This window comes from Nelusetta ayraudi, unplaced genomic scaffold, assembly GCF_046127955.1.
Source record: "Nelusetta ayraudi isolate G7.1 ecotype Tasmania unplaced genomic scaffold, CSIRO-AGI_Nayr_v1 ptg000002l, whole genome shotgun sequence".
NCBI classification, from domain to species: domain Eukaryota; kingdom Metazoa; phylum Chordata; class Actinopteri; order Tetraodontiformes; family Monacanthidae; genus Nelusetta; species Nelusetta ayraudi.
Genome location: NW_027466052.1, coordinates 3,525,201 through 3,542,500, shown reverse-complemented (window position 1 = coordinate 3,542,500; position 17,300 = coordinate 3,525,201). Strand labels below are relative to the sequence as shown.

The window sequence follows — 17,300 nt, the reverse complement described above, 5'->3', positions numbered from 1 at the left end:
AAAAAAAAAAGAGTTTTAGTAAGTAAATAGGAGTAATCAATAGCATATTAAATTCTATTATAACTTTTATTGGAAGTCAATGTAAAGACACAAGGCTCCTTACAGTTCAAGCCAGTAGACGTGCAGTGGCAGTTTGATCTTTTACAAGGAAGAACATGTCAAGTTTTTGCAATGTTCCTTGATTGGAAACAAAGCTGCCCTTGAGACATTCTTAATATGGGAGTTGAAGGAAAGAGCCTCAGCAATCCTACTCCTTCACATGGCCCTCATATATAACCTAAAGCTGTCTGGCCATGTTGTACAGGAAGACACAGTTTCTATTTGATAAGTGGAGTGGGACTTATCAATGGTTGGGCACTGCAGTGAGGGAAGACCAGAGGGAAGAACTGCAAAGGGATGGCTTGATCCCCAACCTCGGGGATCAGTGGTTGAATGCTGAGAATTTAACTACCGTAATTTCCGGACTATAGAGCGCACCTCAATATAAGCCTCACCCACTAAGTTTTTTTTTAAAATTGGAAATGTACATATATAAGCCGCCCCGGGCTATAAGCCGCCGATATCTAGGTTGTGAAATGAGATATATATTTGATAGATAGATGGATAAAGATTACATAGATATATTTACCGGTACACAGAAATATTTCTTACTTGTTTATTTACATAACTGAACTGATTAGTTTCCGAACGGTGCCAGTAACACAGCAGTAACAGTTCTGATCAACCAAAACAGAAAAGTTGTGCACTGAACCCACTGAACACACGTCGAACCGCTGTCACTTTTTCTTCATGCACACTGGAAACATTAAAGTCGCTTCATGAACACTGAACCCAGAAACCACCTGTCACTGTTTATCTTCCTCCTGCGCACTGAAACCGCTGAAGACACTTTGTTCAGTGTCGGAGTTAAACAGCCTCAGAAGAGCTTTGTCACATACAGCACCTTTTCTATGTCAATGTCAGTGTTGCTCTCCGTGTTGCTGCTTGTCTCGTTTTTGCACTTCCTGCTAAAGCGCCCCCTGGCGGGTGAAGTAAAATCCACAGAAAAGCTGCACCTTTGCATAAGCCGCATGGTTCAAAGCGTGGGGAAAAAGTAGCGGCTTATAGTCCGGAAAATACGGTATATTAATAACTAAGAAGGTTACACAATCTTGGGTGGGGGTGAATGCTGTCCCTCCTAACAAGACCAGGCTTGCCCCACAAAAGCTTCCAATTATCTACAAAGCCCACCGAGTTATCAGGACATCACCTTGACCACCAACGGTGAAAAGACGACGTGGCAAAACATCTTATCACTGCTAAAGTTTGCAATTAGAACAGGCCCTTTCCTGTTAAGGCTCAGCCCCTGTGAATATGATTCTATCCTCTGTCTTCGACTATTTTCTATTTTCTTTTTCACTCGAACCAACCAAAGCCGATGACTCCGCCCTCCTTAGCACGGGTCTCCTTGAGGTTTCTTCCCACTTGGGAGTTTTTCCTGTTAAGTAGGAAGAACTTCTCTTCGCATCCTGCCACAGAGAGAAAAAACAGAGACATAATAAGACTGCTTGAAATGGTAGTGCATCAATAAATCATGAGTCATTCATTTAATTCATACACAACTTAGTAATGAACTGTGTGAATGGATTGCTGTAATAAACAAATAAACAGGTAACAGAATGAATGATGAAAGAGCTTCAGCTCAGCTTGTTCTTAAAGAGAAAAAGCCTTGCTGAGGAAAAGGACCAGGACCAAAGTCCGACTCCTGGGAGTTGTTTTGTCTCTTAATGAGTCGTCTGAATCTTTTCATACTGGGCCTCTGTGAAAGCAGAAGATGACAGAAATACTGATTTGAGGAAAAGTTTAATTCTCATCTTCCGTCTCTGAGCAGAAAGTTCCACCTTCATTGGAACTCAAAATGATGATTTCAGCCAAAAAGAGAGCTGCAAGCCACCCGTGAGAACAGAGCCGTGGCCTCAGGTCTGATAAGCAGCTGGCGGCGGAGCAGACCACAAAATGCCCTGATTGGTTGAGGCAGACTCAGCGTGAGGATAAAAGTGCTGCTCAGCCACCAACACATCATAGTCATCATCATGGCCTTCCTCTGGATCGTTTCCTGCCTTGCCTTTGTCAGCGCCGCCTATGGTAAGAAACACACTTCCACTCTCTGCAGACAGTAGAGGAACACACCTCAGTTCCTTCACACTGCAGAGCGCACTCCTCTGTGTGGCTGCGGTGTTGCTCAAATTTCATTTCCACTGCCGTATTTTTGGTGCCATTGAACGCCAACGTGTCTTATTTCAAGTCCTCTGTCGTCCTCACAGGCTGCGGTACCCCCTCCATTCCTCCCCAGGTGAGCGGCTACGCTCGCATCGTCAACGGCGAGGAGGCAGTGCCCCACTCCTGGCCCTGGCAGGTGTCTCTGCAGGTGAGTCACATTCCTCATCATCATCCTCCTCCTTCTCCTCCCCTTCCTCTTCAGTGTCCAACTTCAACTCTGCTCTTCTCTCAGCAATCTAACGGCTTCCACTTCTGCGGAGGATCTCTGATCAACGAGAACTGGGTTGTGACCGCCGCTCACTGCAACGTCAGGTCAGCTCACACACCCGTCACACACCTGTGGACTTGTCAGCTGCTAGCTGTGTAGAAAAGGGCGATAGAAGTTCAGTCTGTATACCGTTTATTTCCCATCTTAGAACCTACCACCGTGTCGTCGCCGGAGAGCACAACAAGGGCTACGGCTCCTCTGAGTCCGTCCAGGTCCTGAAGCCTTCCAGGGTAAAAGCCAACCCTCCTCCAATCAGCTGTCAGAACCCAACTCTTCTGGTCCGCTGAGTTTTCGTCCCTCCTGTCCAGGTGTTCACCCACCCCAGCTGGAACCCCAGCACCATCAACAATGACATCGCCCTGATCAAGCTGTCCAGCCCTGCCAAAATGGGCACCAACGTGTCCCCAGTGTGCATGGCTGAGTCCTCTGATAACTTTGCTGCTGGAATGACCTGCGTCACCTCTGGCTGGGGTCTGACCCGCTACAACGGTGAGGCCGCACCCATCGAGTCCGCACTACGGCTAAGCATTAGCATCCTTGTATTGTGAAACAGGAGGAGGAAGCTTAATTGGTTGTGCTTTGTCTTCTGTCTCCACAGCTCCCAGCACTCCCAACAACTTGCAGCAGGCTGCTCTGCCCCTGCTGTCCAACACGAAGTGCAAGCAATACTGGGGTAGCAACATCTCTGATTTGATGATCTGTGCCGGAGCATCTGGAGCCTCTTCCTGCATGGTGAGGCCCCGCCCACACCCATACCTCAGCCCTCTCACATGCTCGCACTGTCCACCTGGCCACTGACCAGTGTCTTGTCTTTCAGGGAGACTCTGGTGGACCTCTGGTCTGCGAGAAGGCCGGTGCCTGGACTCTGGTTGGTATTGTCTCCTGGGGAAGCAGCCGTTGCTCCACCTCCACCCCTGGCGTCTATGCCCGTGTCACCGAGCTCCGTGGTTGGGTGGACCAGATCCTCGCTGCCAACTAAAGCCTGAGAGGCCACATGGACATCAACAGTGAAAAATAAATGTTTATTGAAACACCCAACATTGCAACTATGTGTTCATTCTGTCTATGAATCTTTTGGGGGGCATTTTGTTTGGGTTTTTGTTTTATTTTTTGTCCATAACACATGACCATGACATCGATGGGACTGTGACTACTAAAGCAACTGAAGACATACTATTAAAAGCTTAACTGACAGTGAGTTGTTCCTGACTGTAAACTTTTTGAAAAAAAAAAAAAGATTTTTAGTAAGTAAATAGGAGTAATCAATAGCATATTAAATTCTATTATATATTTTATTGGAAGTCAATGTAAAGACACAAGGCTCCTTACAGTTCAAGCCAGTAGACGTGCAGTGGCAGTTTGATCTTTTACAAAGAAAGAAACCCTAATTTTTGCAATGTTCCTCGATTGGAAACAAAGCTGTCCTTGAGACATTATTAATATGGGAGTTGAAGGAAAGAGCCTCAGCAATCCTACTCCTTCACATGGCCCTCATATATAACCTAAAGCTGTCTGGCCATGTTGTACAGGAAGACAGTTTCTATTTGATAAGTGGAGTAGGACTTATCAATGGTTGGGCACTGCAGTGAGGGAAGACCAGAGGGAAGAACTGCAACATGAGTGATTAGCAGCTAAGAATGTAACTTATTACTAAATAAGAAGGCTCCACAATCTTGGGTGGGGGTGAATGCTGTCCCTCCTAACAAGACCAGGCTTGCCCCACAAAAGCTTCCAATTATCTACAAAGCCCACCGAGTTATCAGGATATCATCTTGACCACCGACGGTGAAAAGACGACATGTGGCTAATGACTGATCACTGCTAAAGTTTGCAATTACAACAGGGTCTTTCCTGTTAAGGCTCAGGCCCTGTGAATATGATTCTATCCTCTGTCTTCCACTGTTTTCAATTTTCTTTTCACCCCAACCAACCAAAGCCGATGACTCAGCCCTCCATAGCTGGGGTCTCCTTGAAATTTCTTCCCACTGGGGAGCTTTTCTCAAAGCACTTTGAGATGTCTGTGGTTGGTTGGTTGATTGGTTGATTGGTTGGTTGAAGTTAACTTGAACCTGCCTGTCCTCCTTTCCTCCTCCTCTTGGTCCTGCTCCTGCTCCGCTTGATCTCTTCTTCTCCTGGTTCTTCTACCACTGATGGTCACTGATCTGCAGCAGTACTGATGAGGCCGACGGTTGGTATGATGGACAGACACAGCAAGACTTATGGTCATGTTGTCCCTAGGACTTTCTCAGTGTCACCAGATGCAGTGGAGTTCTCGCGTATTTGGGTGGGACCCTGGTGCCATCAGAAGAGCTCTGACTCGCTGGGCACAATTGATGCCCAAGTCAGTGGTGTGTGCACTGCGTGATACTCCTTATAACACAATGGGCTGTATGTGAAATCATAGTTGTTGATGTCCAATCCTGATATTTGTGCATAAAACCCTACTACAACAAATAACTACATTTATGGTTATATGACATGAAATGCCAATATTGATATAACATCTAAAACAAAAGCAATATTTTATGCTTTATAGTTGTAATATATGATAGTAGGATTTTAATGATGCAATTGTTGGTTGTTGTAGTGAAACATGTACAGCATAGGTATTATATACACAACAGCCTGATATATGAATAAAAGCTTGTGCGCAGATAACACATGTCATCCATTATGAGGAATATCCAGTGGAAAATCGTGACATCTGTTAGTAAGTATGTGTATGTGTGCATTCTGTGAGTGCAGTCCTTCACCTCTGTGATCTTTCTGGGAGCAGAAATGTACAGCGGACAGATAGGAACACTGTAAACATGATCACATGGAGCTGGTGACATCTGGACCATGTAGATCAGCCAAAGGGCACCTGGACAACGCATGTTTTCCACTGACCAATCAGGGAGTAGCTCACCAGATGTTCAGAAGTAGGATTTTTCCCATGAGGCCGCCTGTATTTCTTCTCCTTCAGCAGCTGAAGTGATGTTCTGCTGACGCCAGATGATTTCTGCTCTGCACTGACTCTGACTGACAGTGGGACCTGAACAAGCTGCTCCAGACCTGCTCACCATGTGAAGAACTTCTCATTATGTGCTGCTGCAGAAAAAAATAATAAGACTGCCCGAAATTAAGCTGCACTAATCATTCTTGAGCCAGTCATTTAATTAATACATGATTTAATGATGAACTGTGTGAATGAATCGCTGTAATAAACTAATGAACAAGAATCAAAGTGAATGGAATGATGAAAGAGCTTCAGCTCAGCTTGTTCTTAAAGAGAAAAATCATTGCTGAGGAAAAGGGCCAGGAGTAAAGTCGGGCTTCAAGGAGCTGCTTTGTATCCTATAGAGTCTGAATCCTTTTATACTGGGCCTCTGTGAAAGCACAAGATAACAGACATATTGATGAGAGAAAAGTTTAATTCTCATTTTCCGTCTCTGAGCAGAAAGTTCCACCTTCATGGGAACTCAAAATGATGATTTCAGCCAAAAAGAGAGCTGCAAGCCACCCGTGAGAACAGAGCCATGGTCTCATGTCTGATAAGCAGCTGGCGGCGGAGCAGACCACCGCATGCCCTGATTGGTTGAGGCAGACTCAGCGTGAGGATAAAAGTGCTGCTCGTCCACCAACACATCATAGTCATCATCATGGCCTTCCTCTGGATCGTTTCCTGCCTTGCCTTTGTCAGCGCCGCCTACGGTGAGAAACACACTTCCACTCTCTGCAGACAGTAGAGGAACACACCTCAGTTCCTTCACACTGCAGAGGTCACACACACTGCATTCCTCTGTGTGGCTGCGGTGTTGCTCAAACTTCATTTCCACTGCCGTATTTTTGGTGCCATTGAACGCCAACGTGTCTTATTTCAAGTCCTCTGTCGTCCTCACAGGCTGCGGTACCCCCTCCATCCCTCCCCAGGTGAGCGGCTACGCTCGCATCGTCAACGGCGAGGAGGCAGTGCCCCACTCCTGGCCCTGGCAGGTGTCTCTGCAGGTGAGTCACATTCCTCATCATCATCCTCCTCCTTCTCCTCCCCTTCCTCTTCAGTGTCCAACTTCAACTCTGCTCTTCTCTCAGCAATCTAACGGCTTCCACTTCTGCGGAGGATCTCTGATCAACGAGAACTGGGTTGTGACCGCCGCTCACTGCAACGTCAGGTCAGCTCACACACCCGTCACACACCTGTAGACTTGTCAGCTGCTAGCTGTGTAGAAAAGGGCGATAGAAGTTCAGTCTGTATACCGTTTATTTCCCATCTTAGAACCTACCACCGTGTCATCGCCGGAGAGCACAACAAGGGCTACGGCTCCTCTGAGTCCGTCCAGGTCCTGAGGCCTTCCAGGGTAAAAGCCAACCCTCCTCCAATCAGCTGTCAGAACCCAACTCTTCTGGTCCGCTGAGTTTTCGTCCCTCCTGTCCAGGTGTTCACCCACCCCAGCTGGAACCCCAGCACCATCAACAATGACATCGCCCTGATCAAGCTGTCCAGCCCTGCCAAACTGGGCACCAACGTGTCCCCCGTCTGCCTGGCTGAGTCCTCTGATAACTTTGCTGCTGGAATGACCTGCGTCACCTCTGGCTGGGGTCTGACCCGCTACAACGGTGAGGCCGCGCCCATCGAGTCCGGACTGTGGCTAAGCATTAGCATCCTTGTATTGTGAAAGACGAGGAGAACGCTTAATTGGTTGTGCTTTGTCTTCTGTCTCCACAGCTCCCAGCACTCCCAACAACTTGCAGCAGGCTGCTCTGCCCCTGCTGTCCAACACGAAGTGCAAGCAACACTGGGGTAGCAACATCTCTGATGTGATGATCTGCGCCGGAGGAGCTGGAGCCACTTCCTGCATGGTGAGGCCCCGCCCACACCCATGTCTGAGCCCTCTCACATGCTCGCTCTTTCCACCTGGCCACTGACGAGTGTCTTGTCTTTCAGGGAGACTCTGGTGGACCTCTGGTCTGCGAGAAGGCCGGTGCCTGGACTCTGGTTGGTATTGTCTCCTGGGGAAGCAGCCGTTGCTCCACCTCCACTCCTGCCGTCTATGCCCGCGTCACCGAGCTCCGCGGTTGGGTGGACCAGATCCTCGCTGCCAACTAAATCCTGAGAGACCACATGGCCATCAACAGTGAACAATAAAAGTTCATAAAAACACTAAACATTGTGTTGATTCTGTGTAACTTTGTGTTTTTTAATGGAATGTAACAGACACAACTCTTTTCTTCAACGTTCCTGTTAGAATTCTCTGTATTCAGACTTCCTGAAACTTCTGGAGTACAGCTTTTAGACGTGTTCCTCCACCTCAATACAGCCAGGGACTACTGGTATTCCACCTTTGTGTGCAGTGTTTGTGAAGTGTCAATGTACTTGATCAGGAACTGGTTCAGACTCCTTGCTAGGATTCCAAAGAACACCTTCCTCTCCAATTTCAACAACAACATTGTGCAGAAATCTTTTAAACCGGATGAGTCCTCAGAATGAAGCACCCTTTGGCAATGAGGAAACTCATTGCTAAAGGGAGATGGCTCTTCCTCCACACAACCTTGGGTAGCCTCCAAAGACCTATCCTCAGCTTCTCACAGTTCCTGGGCAGTGCAGTTTTCCCTCCAGGTCGAGTTCATCCTCTCGCCTTGGGTTGCTGTAAACTTTGTGGAGGTGGCCTTCTACCTACCCCCTTTGGGGCAATCACTTGAAGGTTTTTTTGTAAATTTGACCCTCTCCTTTTCCCATGTCCCTCTGTTTCTTCGCTGGCACTCAGGTCAGTGTAAGGTCTTTATATGGTCCCACAAGTTATCTTGCATCTCTTTTAGGGAAGGTTTTTTTTGTCTTTGGAAGCCTGCAGAAAATCTTTCCTCAGTCTTTGTATGTCACATCTGAGCTTTGCAATCTCCCTTTAGCATCCGCTTTCTCTATCTCTGCACATGACACAAAGGGCTTGATCATTGATTGGGCATAATAAATTAGGGCATTATCTGTATAAATGTAAGTGATGCCACCGGGGAAAGAATTACAACGAAAGGGACAGTTTGCCAACACAGGTTCCTGTTATACTTTGTATGTCATGTGCAAACATCTGACCACTTAACAAGCAAAAGCAAGTCATAAAATTTTTAGCACTCGCTGTTGTCAGCAGCAGGAGAATGGAATATTTACCCCCAATGTAGACCATTGCTCATTCCCACCAATGAAATAATTTCTTGATCTGATAAACTGACATTGATTGAAGTTGATTTTTTTTTACACCTGAATATAGACTGGTTTCTCTGCTCTTTCAGTAAATGAGGAATCATAGTTGCAATTTTAAGTGTTTTATTGAACATTCATGGTCCACTGCTGCTGGCCACGTGGCATCTCTTGGTTTAGTTGGCAGCGAGGATCTGGTCCACCCAACCGCGGAGCACAGTTACACGAGCATAGACACCAGGAATGGAGGTGGAGCAATAGCTGCTTCCCCAGGAGACAATACCAACCAGAGTCCAGGCGCCGGCCTTCTGGCAGACCAGAGGTCCACCAGAGTCTCCCTGAAAGACAAGACACTGGTCAGTGGCCAAGTGGACAGTGCGAGCATGTGAGAGGGCTCAGACATGGGTGTGGGCGGGGCCTCACCATGCAGGAAGAGGCTCCAGATGCTCCGGCGCAGATCATCTTATCAGAGATGTTGCTACCCCAGTGTTGCTTGCACTGCGTGTTGGACAGCAGGGGCAGAGAAGCCTGCTGCAAGTTGTTGGGAGTGTTGGCAGCTGTGGAGACGGAAGACAAAGCACAACCAATTAAGCGTTCTCCTCGTCTTTCACAATACAAGATGCTAATGCTTAGCCACAGTCCGGACTCGATGGTCAGGGCCTCACCGTTATAGCGGGTCAGACCCCAGCCAGAGGTGACGCAGCTCATTCCAGCAGCAAAGTTATCAGAGGACTCAGCCAGGCAGACGGGGGACACGTTGGTGCCCAGTTTGGCAGGGCTGGACAGCTTGATCAGGGCGATGTCATTGTTGATGGTGCTGGGGTTCCAGCTGGGGTGGGTGAACACCTGGACAGGTGGGAAGACAACTCAGCGGACCAGAAGAGGTGGGTTCTGAAAGCTGATTGGAGGAGGGTTGGCTTTTACCCTGGAAGGCCTCAGGACCTGGATAGCCTCGCTGGAGCCGTAGCCCTTGTTGTGCTCTCCGGCAATGACGTTGTGGTAGGTTCTAAGACAGGAAACAGGTGGTAAAAAGAACGAAACTTCTATGGCCTTTTCTACACCTTCACAATCCCCTATGTGCCTGCATTACAGTTGCCTCATATTCCCCCAGTCAAGCACACACGCACACACTGATGGATGGCTGCTGCCATAAGGCACTGCCAGGTTACCAATGACTTGTTTTTGATTGTTCACTGGTGGAGCCACTTTACCAAGTGAATGAAATAGATAGAAAATGCACTTTCAAATATAATTATATAAGGGGTGCAAAGCCCAGACAATTCAACCAAAAAATTAAAAACGGCAAGCACCTCAGTGTGAGAAGACTTGAGCGAGTCATTGAGGAAGACTTGATCAAAACATGTTTGTGTTTGATCCTACATGCCTTTCAGGGAGATCACTATTAAAGATTGCTTGGGATGGACACTTGGATGTTGCTGGCCACTTTACATACTGACCCACAGCCACCCCAACAGGACATCAACACAACACCACAGTTCCGTTGCCGTTCAATGGCACCACAAATCAGCAGCGCAAAACAAGTTTGAGCAACACTGTCGCCACACAGAGGAGTCTCGGTGTGTGTATCCGCTCTGCAGACTGAAGGAACTGAGGTGTGTTCCTCTACTGGCTGCAGAGAGCGGCAGTGTGTTTCTCACCATAGGCAGCGCTGACAAAAGCAAGGCAGGAAACTAACCAGAGGAAGGCCATGATGATGATGGTGATGTGCTGGTGGACAAGCAGCATTTCTATCCTCCCGCGGAGTCCCCCTCAACCAATCAGGGTGTTTGGTGTTCTGCTCCGCTGTCAGCTGCTTATCAGACCTGAGACCACAGCTCTGTTCTCACGGGTGGCTTGCAGCTCTCTGATTGGCTACATGAAATAGCATCCTAGGATATTCCAGATGGCAGTTGGCAGCAATAGATGTTTTCCAGGGTAGAGTTAGATGTAGAAAATGATCAACACACTCGCACGCACACGTACACACACACACACACACATACACGCACGTACACGTACACACAATGCTGACAGCTCACCGGTGGGTTTTAAGGTTGTGTTGCTGCCTTTAGTGACTTCTGTGACTGGAAACAATCAGACTGGTTGTTTAAAATCCTATATCTGAATCAGATGTATGATGTTTGTGCAAGTAAGTCAGTTCGGCGCCACCTGCAGACAAAATGATGCTTGCAGACTGTTGCACACTATTTCTCATGCAAGAATATGTTTGTATTCTTGTTGCAAATTTCTCCTTTTTGTTACGATATGCCTTGTCAGATTCAACAAATGCTCTTAACATTAGACAAATGTTTTAACTAACCTCATCAACATGATGAGCGCATGTTGACGAGATTTGCAAATCTGCATATAGTCTCAAAAAGATGTCCAACCAAAGCATGTCAGCCATTACTCATCTGGTTTTCACTGTCCTTCATTAACATTGTCAGAAAATGTCAAGAACATTTCCTTCAGAGCATTCTGCACTCTATAGCAAATGATGTAATGAAGTGCAAAATAATGATAATGAATTGGATTTATATTGCGCTTTTCAAGGCACCCAAATCGCTTTACATTGCACCCATTATTCATTCCGACCACATTCACACTGGTAGTAATCTACATGTGTAGCCACAGCTGTCCTGGGGCAGACTGACAGAAGCGTGGCAGCCAATCTGCACCAAACGGCCCCTCCGACCACCACCCAACATTCACATTCACATTCATACTAGGCAATGTGTGTTAAGTGTCTTGCCCAAGGACACAACAACAGACGGGAATGGAGCAGGATTTGAACCACCAACCTTTTGGTCATTGGGCAACCCGCTCTGCCTCCTGAGCAGACGCCCAGCCAAAAGAGTGCAAAATCCTTCTGCTAGCCCCTGCTGCTTTGGTTCCTTTATCTAATATCCTGCTACCAAACCGCATGTTCGTTTAATGAAGAAAAGAAGACAAGGAAAATCTTATGAAGTTTTAGTGAAAAGAAGAACAAGACATTTGTTACAGAGATCTGATGGAGCAATCTCTGGAGTCGAGTCCTGGCCGCCACTGGAGTCAGACTGACAACTTTCTCCCAAGAAAGTCCTTAAATGCAAAGACAAACAATCTGACTCCTAATTTGAATGTTTTCTCAAGTGTCGTCCTTTGATTGGCTGTCTATTCTTCTCCCTTGGTTGCTGGGTGTCACTGTCATTATTTGAGAATCAGGAAGCAAGTCCTTATTTGGCCATGAGCCAAATGGTCCATCCTTCCATCCGGTGTGACCTGTTGAAACCATTTTGCGGCAAGACAAGCTCAGGTCACAAGTTCCCATCCCTGTGACTGGATGGGTCGCAAACTTTATGAGTGTCGCAAAGGCAGTTCCTTCAGCTGACCACTCTCTGGTCACCCCAGGTCACTGTTTCTAAGGCTTAATGAGTTACACAGTCTTTGTTTACCAGGTTTTGAACACCGCCAAGGCTCTGGTCATGATCAGCAAACATACACCAAAGCACTACATAGAGCAACATTCAATACATTTATACATTCAACTCAATATAATAATTACAACATATAAATGTAATGTTACAAATATAACAGCACAATATGCTATGATGCATGATGTTAAATGTCGGATTCCAACACCCTATAACCCCCCACTGTGTAAAATTAGCACAACACAAATGATAAAATACAGAAGGACAAGCGCCGGTATGATGTGGTCTGTGACTGCAGGCTCACTGAGCAGCTCTTCATCCACCAGGGTGCGCTGCAGTCCTGGAGCAGGCAGAAAATTTGCTAAATCCTACTATGCTAATGCTGAAAGTCCGTCCTCTTGCTTTCCGACCTGCCTCCCTCAGTCCCTGATTGGTTGGGGTCACGTCAAAATTCGGGTTGAGATTAGAGTTAAGGTTTGGGTTAAAGTTAGGCCTGAGCTACAAAGGGAAGCGAATTAGTGCATAACTTAAACTTATTTGATTTAATCATTTTGCATTTTGAAATGTTGATATTGATATTGAGGAGTTATCCAAAAGTATCAATTATACATTTACACTGACAATGGCATCAGGCTATGTGAATAAAATCTACATTTATAATTTGAACTGCAGAGTTAAACCAGATACATAACGATGTGTATAACTTGGTCCACTGTGTAAAATCTGGCTTGATTTGTGATTTTTATATTTGTAAAAAAAAAAATATCATGCTGTGCATAAATACATTAATGAAAGTATATAGTCATGGTAGAATAAAAGTAATTTGGTTTTCATACCCCTAGAATGGTTCTCATACACCATTTTTTTTTTTAAAGTCTGTTTTGGGAGGAAGTTCCTCAATGAAGATCCTTAAAGAACTTGGGAGAACTTGTTGCATTTGTTGGTGCCAGAGAAAAGATAGAAAATACGAGAAAGTTGGTGAATACAGCAGTTTTTATTAAATCACTTGAAAGGTATGAACATTTTGACAACGGATCTGGTCGTATGAGTTCTGTATTTCCGAATGAAGAAGCGCAGAAAGAACAGAAAATAAATTCAAACTGCTGGAAAATTTTGTGGGGTTTCATTTGCCCCACATGAACTCACATGCAGATAAGGACCACTGAATTTTTTGATTGCGTGTATCCTTAATGGTGTGTGTGCGTGCATGAGTGCATGCGGACGTGCGTGTGTTACCGCCACCTGCCCAAACTCCCACCTCTCCAATAAGGTGTTCCGTTGTCTCGTACAATCACTACGATCCAGGCTGTATAAAAGCTACCGGCCAAATGGGACAAGCATCAGAAATGGCCTTCCTGTCAATCGTCTCCTGCCTCGCTTTCGTTGGGGCCGCGTACAGTGAGAAGTGCATCACCATATCAGTTGAGGAAGTGAAGAATGATGGGTAACTGGCTTCAGTCTGCCCCTTTATCAAACAGTAGGGGGTGCAGTCGGGTGTCTTTTCAATGACTCAAATCAGCACATCAATCAATCTTCAGAATAGTGATGTCATCATGATGTCACCAGGCTGCGGCTCCCCCGCCATACCACCTGTCATTACGGGATACGCCATCGTCAACGGTGAGGAGGCGGTGCCTCATTCTTGGCTTCGGCAGGTGTCACTGCAGGTAACAGCACAAGCACGCACGCACACACACACACACACACACACACTCAGCCATCATCGGTCACCTCTGCCCTGCCACTGTCTGTCACCCTGTTTCTGACCACTCCCTTGCAGGACGTCCCATTGTGTGATCCTGGGAGAACATGACCCCTCCTCAAACCAGGAGAGCATCCAGGAGATGAGGGTCTTCAAGGTCACTTGCCTCTGGTAGCGCCACACAACCAGCTTCCTGTCCCCACTGCCACTACCACCGTGTCCATTCTCTCAGGTCTTCGAGCACCCCAACTACAACAGCTACACCTGCTCATCGAGCTGGCCAGCCACGTCCAGCTGAACGCACGTGTGTCCCCAGTGTGTGTGACTAGCGGCTGGGGCCTGATTCGCCACAACAGGAAGCCAATCACGGAGAAGAAGAGGGGCAGGACATACGCTTCACATTGAGTGTCTTTAGTTTTCAAGGACTGATATACCCTCTGGTGTGTGTGTGTGTGTGTGTGTGTGTGTGTGTGTGTTGCAGCTCCTGCCAGCCCGGTCCTGCTAAAGCAGGCAGCCCTCCCCCTGTTGACCAACGAGCAGTGTTGTGGGTTTTGGGGAAGCCAGATCTCTGACGTGATCTGTGGCTGTGTCTCTGGTGCCTCCTCCTGCATGGTGAGTTGGCCAACACAGGTTCCTGTTTTACTTTGTATGTCATGTGCAAACATCTGACCACTTAACAGGCAAAAGCAAGTCATAGATTAGCAGCACTAGCTGTTGTCAGCAGCAGGAGAATGGAATCTTTACCCCCAATGTTGACCATTGCTCATTCCCACCAATGACATAATTTCTTGATCTGATAAACTGACATTGATTTAAGTTGATTTTTTTACACCTGAATATAGACTGGTTTCTCTGCTCTTTCAGTAAATGAGGAATCATAGTTGCAATTTTAAGTGTTTTATTGAACATTCATGGTCCACTGCTGTGGGCCACGTGGCATCTCTTGGTTTAGTTGGCAGCAAGGATCTGGTCCACCCAACCGCGGAGCACAGTGACGCGGGCATAGACGGCAGGAGTGGAGGTGGAGCAATAGCTGCTTCCCCAGGAGACAATACCAACCAGAGTCCAGGCGCCGGCCTTCTGGCAGACCAGAGGTCCACCAGAGTCTCCCTGAAAGACAAGACACTGGTCAGTGGCCACGTGGACAGTGCGAGCATGTGAGAGGGCTCAGACATGGGTGTGGGCGGGGCCTCACCATGCAGGAGGTGGCTCCAGCTCCTCCAGCGCAGATCATCTTATCAGAGATGTTGCTACCCCAGTGTTGCTTGCACTGCGTGTTGGACAGCAGGGGCAGAGAAGCCTGCTGCAAGTTGTTGGGAGTGTTGGCAGCTGTGGAGACGGAAGACAAAGCACAACCAATTAAGCGTTCTCCTCCTCTTTCACAATACAAGATGCTAATGCTTAGCCACAGTCCGGACTCGATGGGCAGGGCCTCACCGTTGTAGCGGGTCAGACCCCAGCCAGAGGTGACGCAGCTCATTCCAGCAGCAAAGTTATCAGAGGACTCAGCCAGGCAGACGGGGGACACGTTGGTGCCCAGTTTGGCAGGGCTGGACAGCTTGATCAGGGCGATGTCATTGTTGATGGTGCTGGGGTTCCAGCTGGGGTGGGTGAACACCTGGACAGGTGGGAAGACAACTCAGCGGACCAGAAGAGGTGGGTTCTGAAAGCTGATTGGAGGAGGGTTGGCTTTTACCCTGGAAGGCCTCAGGACCTGGATAGCCTCGCTGGAGCCGTAGCCCTTGTTGTGCTCTCCGGCAATGACGTTGTGGTAGGTTCTAAGACAGGAAACAGGTGGTAAAAAGAACGAAACTTCTATGGCCTTTTCTACACCTTCACAATCCCCTATGTGCCTGCATTACAGTTGCCTCATATTCCCCCAGTCAAGCACACACGCACACACTGATGGATGGCTGCTGCCATAAGGCGCTGCCAGGTTACCAATGACTTGTTTTTGATTGTTCACTGGTGGAGCCACTTTACCAAGTGAATGAAATAGATAGAAAATGCACTTTCAAATATAATTATATAAGGGGTGCAAAGCCCAGACAATTCAACCAAAAAATTAAAAATGGCAAGCACCTCAGTGTGAGAAGACTTGAGCGAGTCATTGAGGAAGACTTGATCAAAACATGTTTGTGTTTGATCCTACATGCCTTTCAGGGAGATCACTATTAAAGATTGCTTGGGATGGACACTTGGATGTTGCTGGCCAATTTACATATTGACCCACAGCCACCCCAACAGGACATCAACACAACACCACAGTTCCCATTCACAGCAGAACATCCTGCTGTTCTTGATTCAAGAAACTTGAGCTAGAAGCAAGCGGCCGTCAGGAGCCAACAAGATGGCAGCTGACAAGCCCACAGATGCGACAGGTGTGTGAGCTGACCTGACGTTGCAGTGAGCGGCGGTCACAACCCAGTTCTCGTTGATCAGAGATCCTCCGCAGAAGTGGAAGCCGTTGGATTGCTGAGAGAAGAGCAGAGTGAAGTTGGACATTGAAGAGGAAGGGGAGGAGGAAGAGGAGGAGGATGACAAATGTGACTCACCTGCAGAGACACCTGCCAGGGCCAGGAGTGGGGCACTGCCTCCTCGCCATTGACGATGCGGGCATTGCCGGTCACCCTTGGGCTGATGGCGGGGTTACCGCAGCCTGCGAGGACGACAGAGGACCTCAAATGAGTGACGTTGCCGTTCAATGGCACCACAAATCAGCAGCGCAAAACAAGTTTGAGCAACACTGCAGCCACACAGAGGAGTCTCGGTGTGTGTATCCGCTCTGCAGACTGAAGGAACTGAGGTGTGTTCCTCTACTGGCTGCAGAGAGCGGCAGTGTGTTTCTCACCATAGGCGGCGCTGACAAAGGCAAGGCAGGAAACTAACCAGAGGAAGGCCATGATGATGATGGTGATGTGCTGGTGGACAAGCAGCATTTTTATCGTCCCGCGGAGTCCGCCTCAACCAATCAGGGTGTTTGGTGTTCTGCTCCGCTGTCAGCTGCTTATCAGACCTGAGACCACAGCTCTGTTCTCACGGGTGGCTTGCAGCTCTCTGATTGGCTACATGAAATAGCATCCTAGGATATTCCAGATGGCAGTTGGCAGCAGTAGATATTTTCCAGGGTAGAGTTAGATGTAGAAAATGATCAACACACTCGCACGTACACGCACACACACACACACGCACATACACGCAGCCAAAAGAGTGCAAAATCCTTCTGATCGCCCCATAACCCCCCACTGTGTAAAATTAGCACAACACAAATGATAAAATACAGAAGGACAAGCGCCGGTAAGATGTGGTCTGTGACTGCAGGCTCACTGAGCAGCTCTTCATCCACCAGGGTGCGCTGCAGTCCTGGAGCAGGCAGAAAATTTGCTAAATCCTACTATGCTAATGCTGAAAGTCCGTCCTCTTGCTTTCCGACCAGCCTCCCTCAGTCCCTGATTGGTTGGGGTCACATCAAAATTAGGGTTGAGGTTA

At 47.6% G+C, this 17,300-nt stretch overlaps 3 protein-coding genes and 1 pseudogene across 3 annotated transcripts in view; 2 read left to right on the top strand and 2 right to left on the bottom strand.

Annotated features, from left to right (window-relative positions):
- The window catches only part of LOC142887545 (transmembrane protease serine 9-like), a 9,321-nt gene extending 1,708 nt beyond the window's left edge, over positions 1-7,613 (top strand). Inside the window, exons 8-21 of the mRNA XM_076025274.1 lie at positions 2,065-2,124; positions 2,304-2,407; positions 2,492-2,571; positions 2,676-2,757; positions 2,836-3,016; positions 3,126-3,259; positions 3,345-3,504; positions 6,110-6,220; positions 6,411-6,514; positions 6,599-6,678; positions 6,783-6,864; positions 6,943-7,123; positions 7,233-7,366; positions 7,452-7,613. Of these exons, the coding sequence (XP_075881389.1) occupies positions 2,065-2,124; positions 2,304-2,407; positions 2,492-2,571; positions 2,676-2,757; positions 2,836-3,016; positions 3,126-3,259; positions 3,345-3,504; positions 6,110-6,220; positions 6,411-6,514; positions 6,599-6,678; positions 6,783-6,864; positions 6,943-7,123; positions 7,233-7,366; positions 7,452-7,613 (1,655 nt within the window). The remainder of the gene's footprint in view (positions 1-2,064; positions 2,125-2,303; positions 2,408-2,491; positions 2,572-2,675; positions 2,758-2,835; positions 3,017-3,125; positions 3,260-3,344; positions 3,505-6,109; positions 6,221-6,410; positions 6,515-6,598; positions 6,679-6,782; positions 6,865-6,942; positions 7,124-7,232; positions 7,367-7,451) is intronic.
- A 1,192-nt stretch (positions 7,614-8,805) lies between these two features.
- Positions 8,806-10,442, bottom strand: LOC142887539 (chymotrypsin B-like). Its single transcript, XM_076025262.1, has 5 exons — positions 10,393-10,442; positions 9,621-9,777; positions 9,362-9,542; positions 9,120-9,253; positions 8,806-9,034 (listed from the first exon to the last, which is right to left on the bottom strand). The coding sequence occupies exons 1-5, from the start codon at positions 10,440-10,442 to the stop codon at positions 8,873-8,875; spliced, it is 684 nt and encodes a 227-aa protein (XP_075881377.1). The 3' UTR covers positions 8,806-8,872.
- A 3,013-nt stretch (positions 10,443-13,455) lies between these two features.
- LOC142887530 (chymotrypsin A-like) lies at positions 13,456-14,562 on the top strand (annotated as a pseudogene).
- A 130-nt stretch (positions 14,563-14,692) lies between these two features.
- LOC142883175 (chymotrypsin B-like) lies at positions 14,693-16,816 on the bottom strand. Its single transcript, XM_076017848.1, has 7 exons — positions 16,663-16,816; positions 16,367-16,470; positions 16,207-16,286; positions 15,508-15,589; positions 15,249-15,429; positions 15,007-15,140; positions 14,693-14,921 (listed from the first exon to the last, which is right to left on the bottom strand). Exons 1-7 carry the CDS (start codon positions 16,748-16,750, stop codon positions 14,760-14,762), a joined length of 831 nt encoding a protein of 276 aa, XP_075873963.1. The 5' UTR covers positions 16,751-16,816; the 3' UTR covers positions 14,693-14,759.
- Positions 16,817-17,300: the final 484 nt, after the last annotated feature.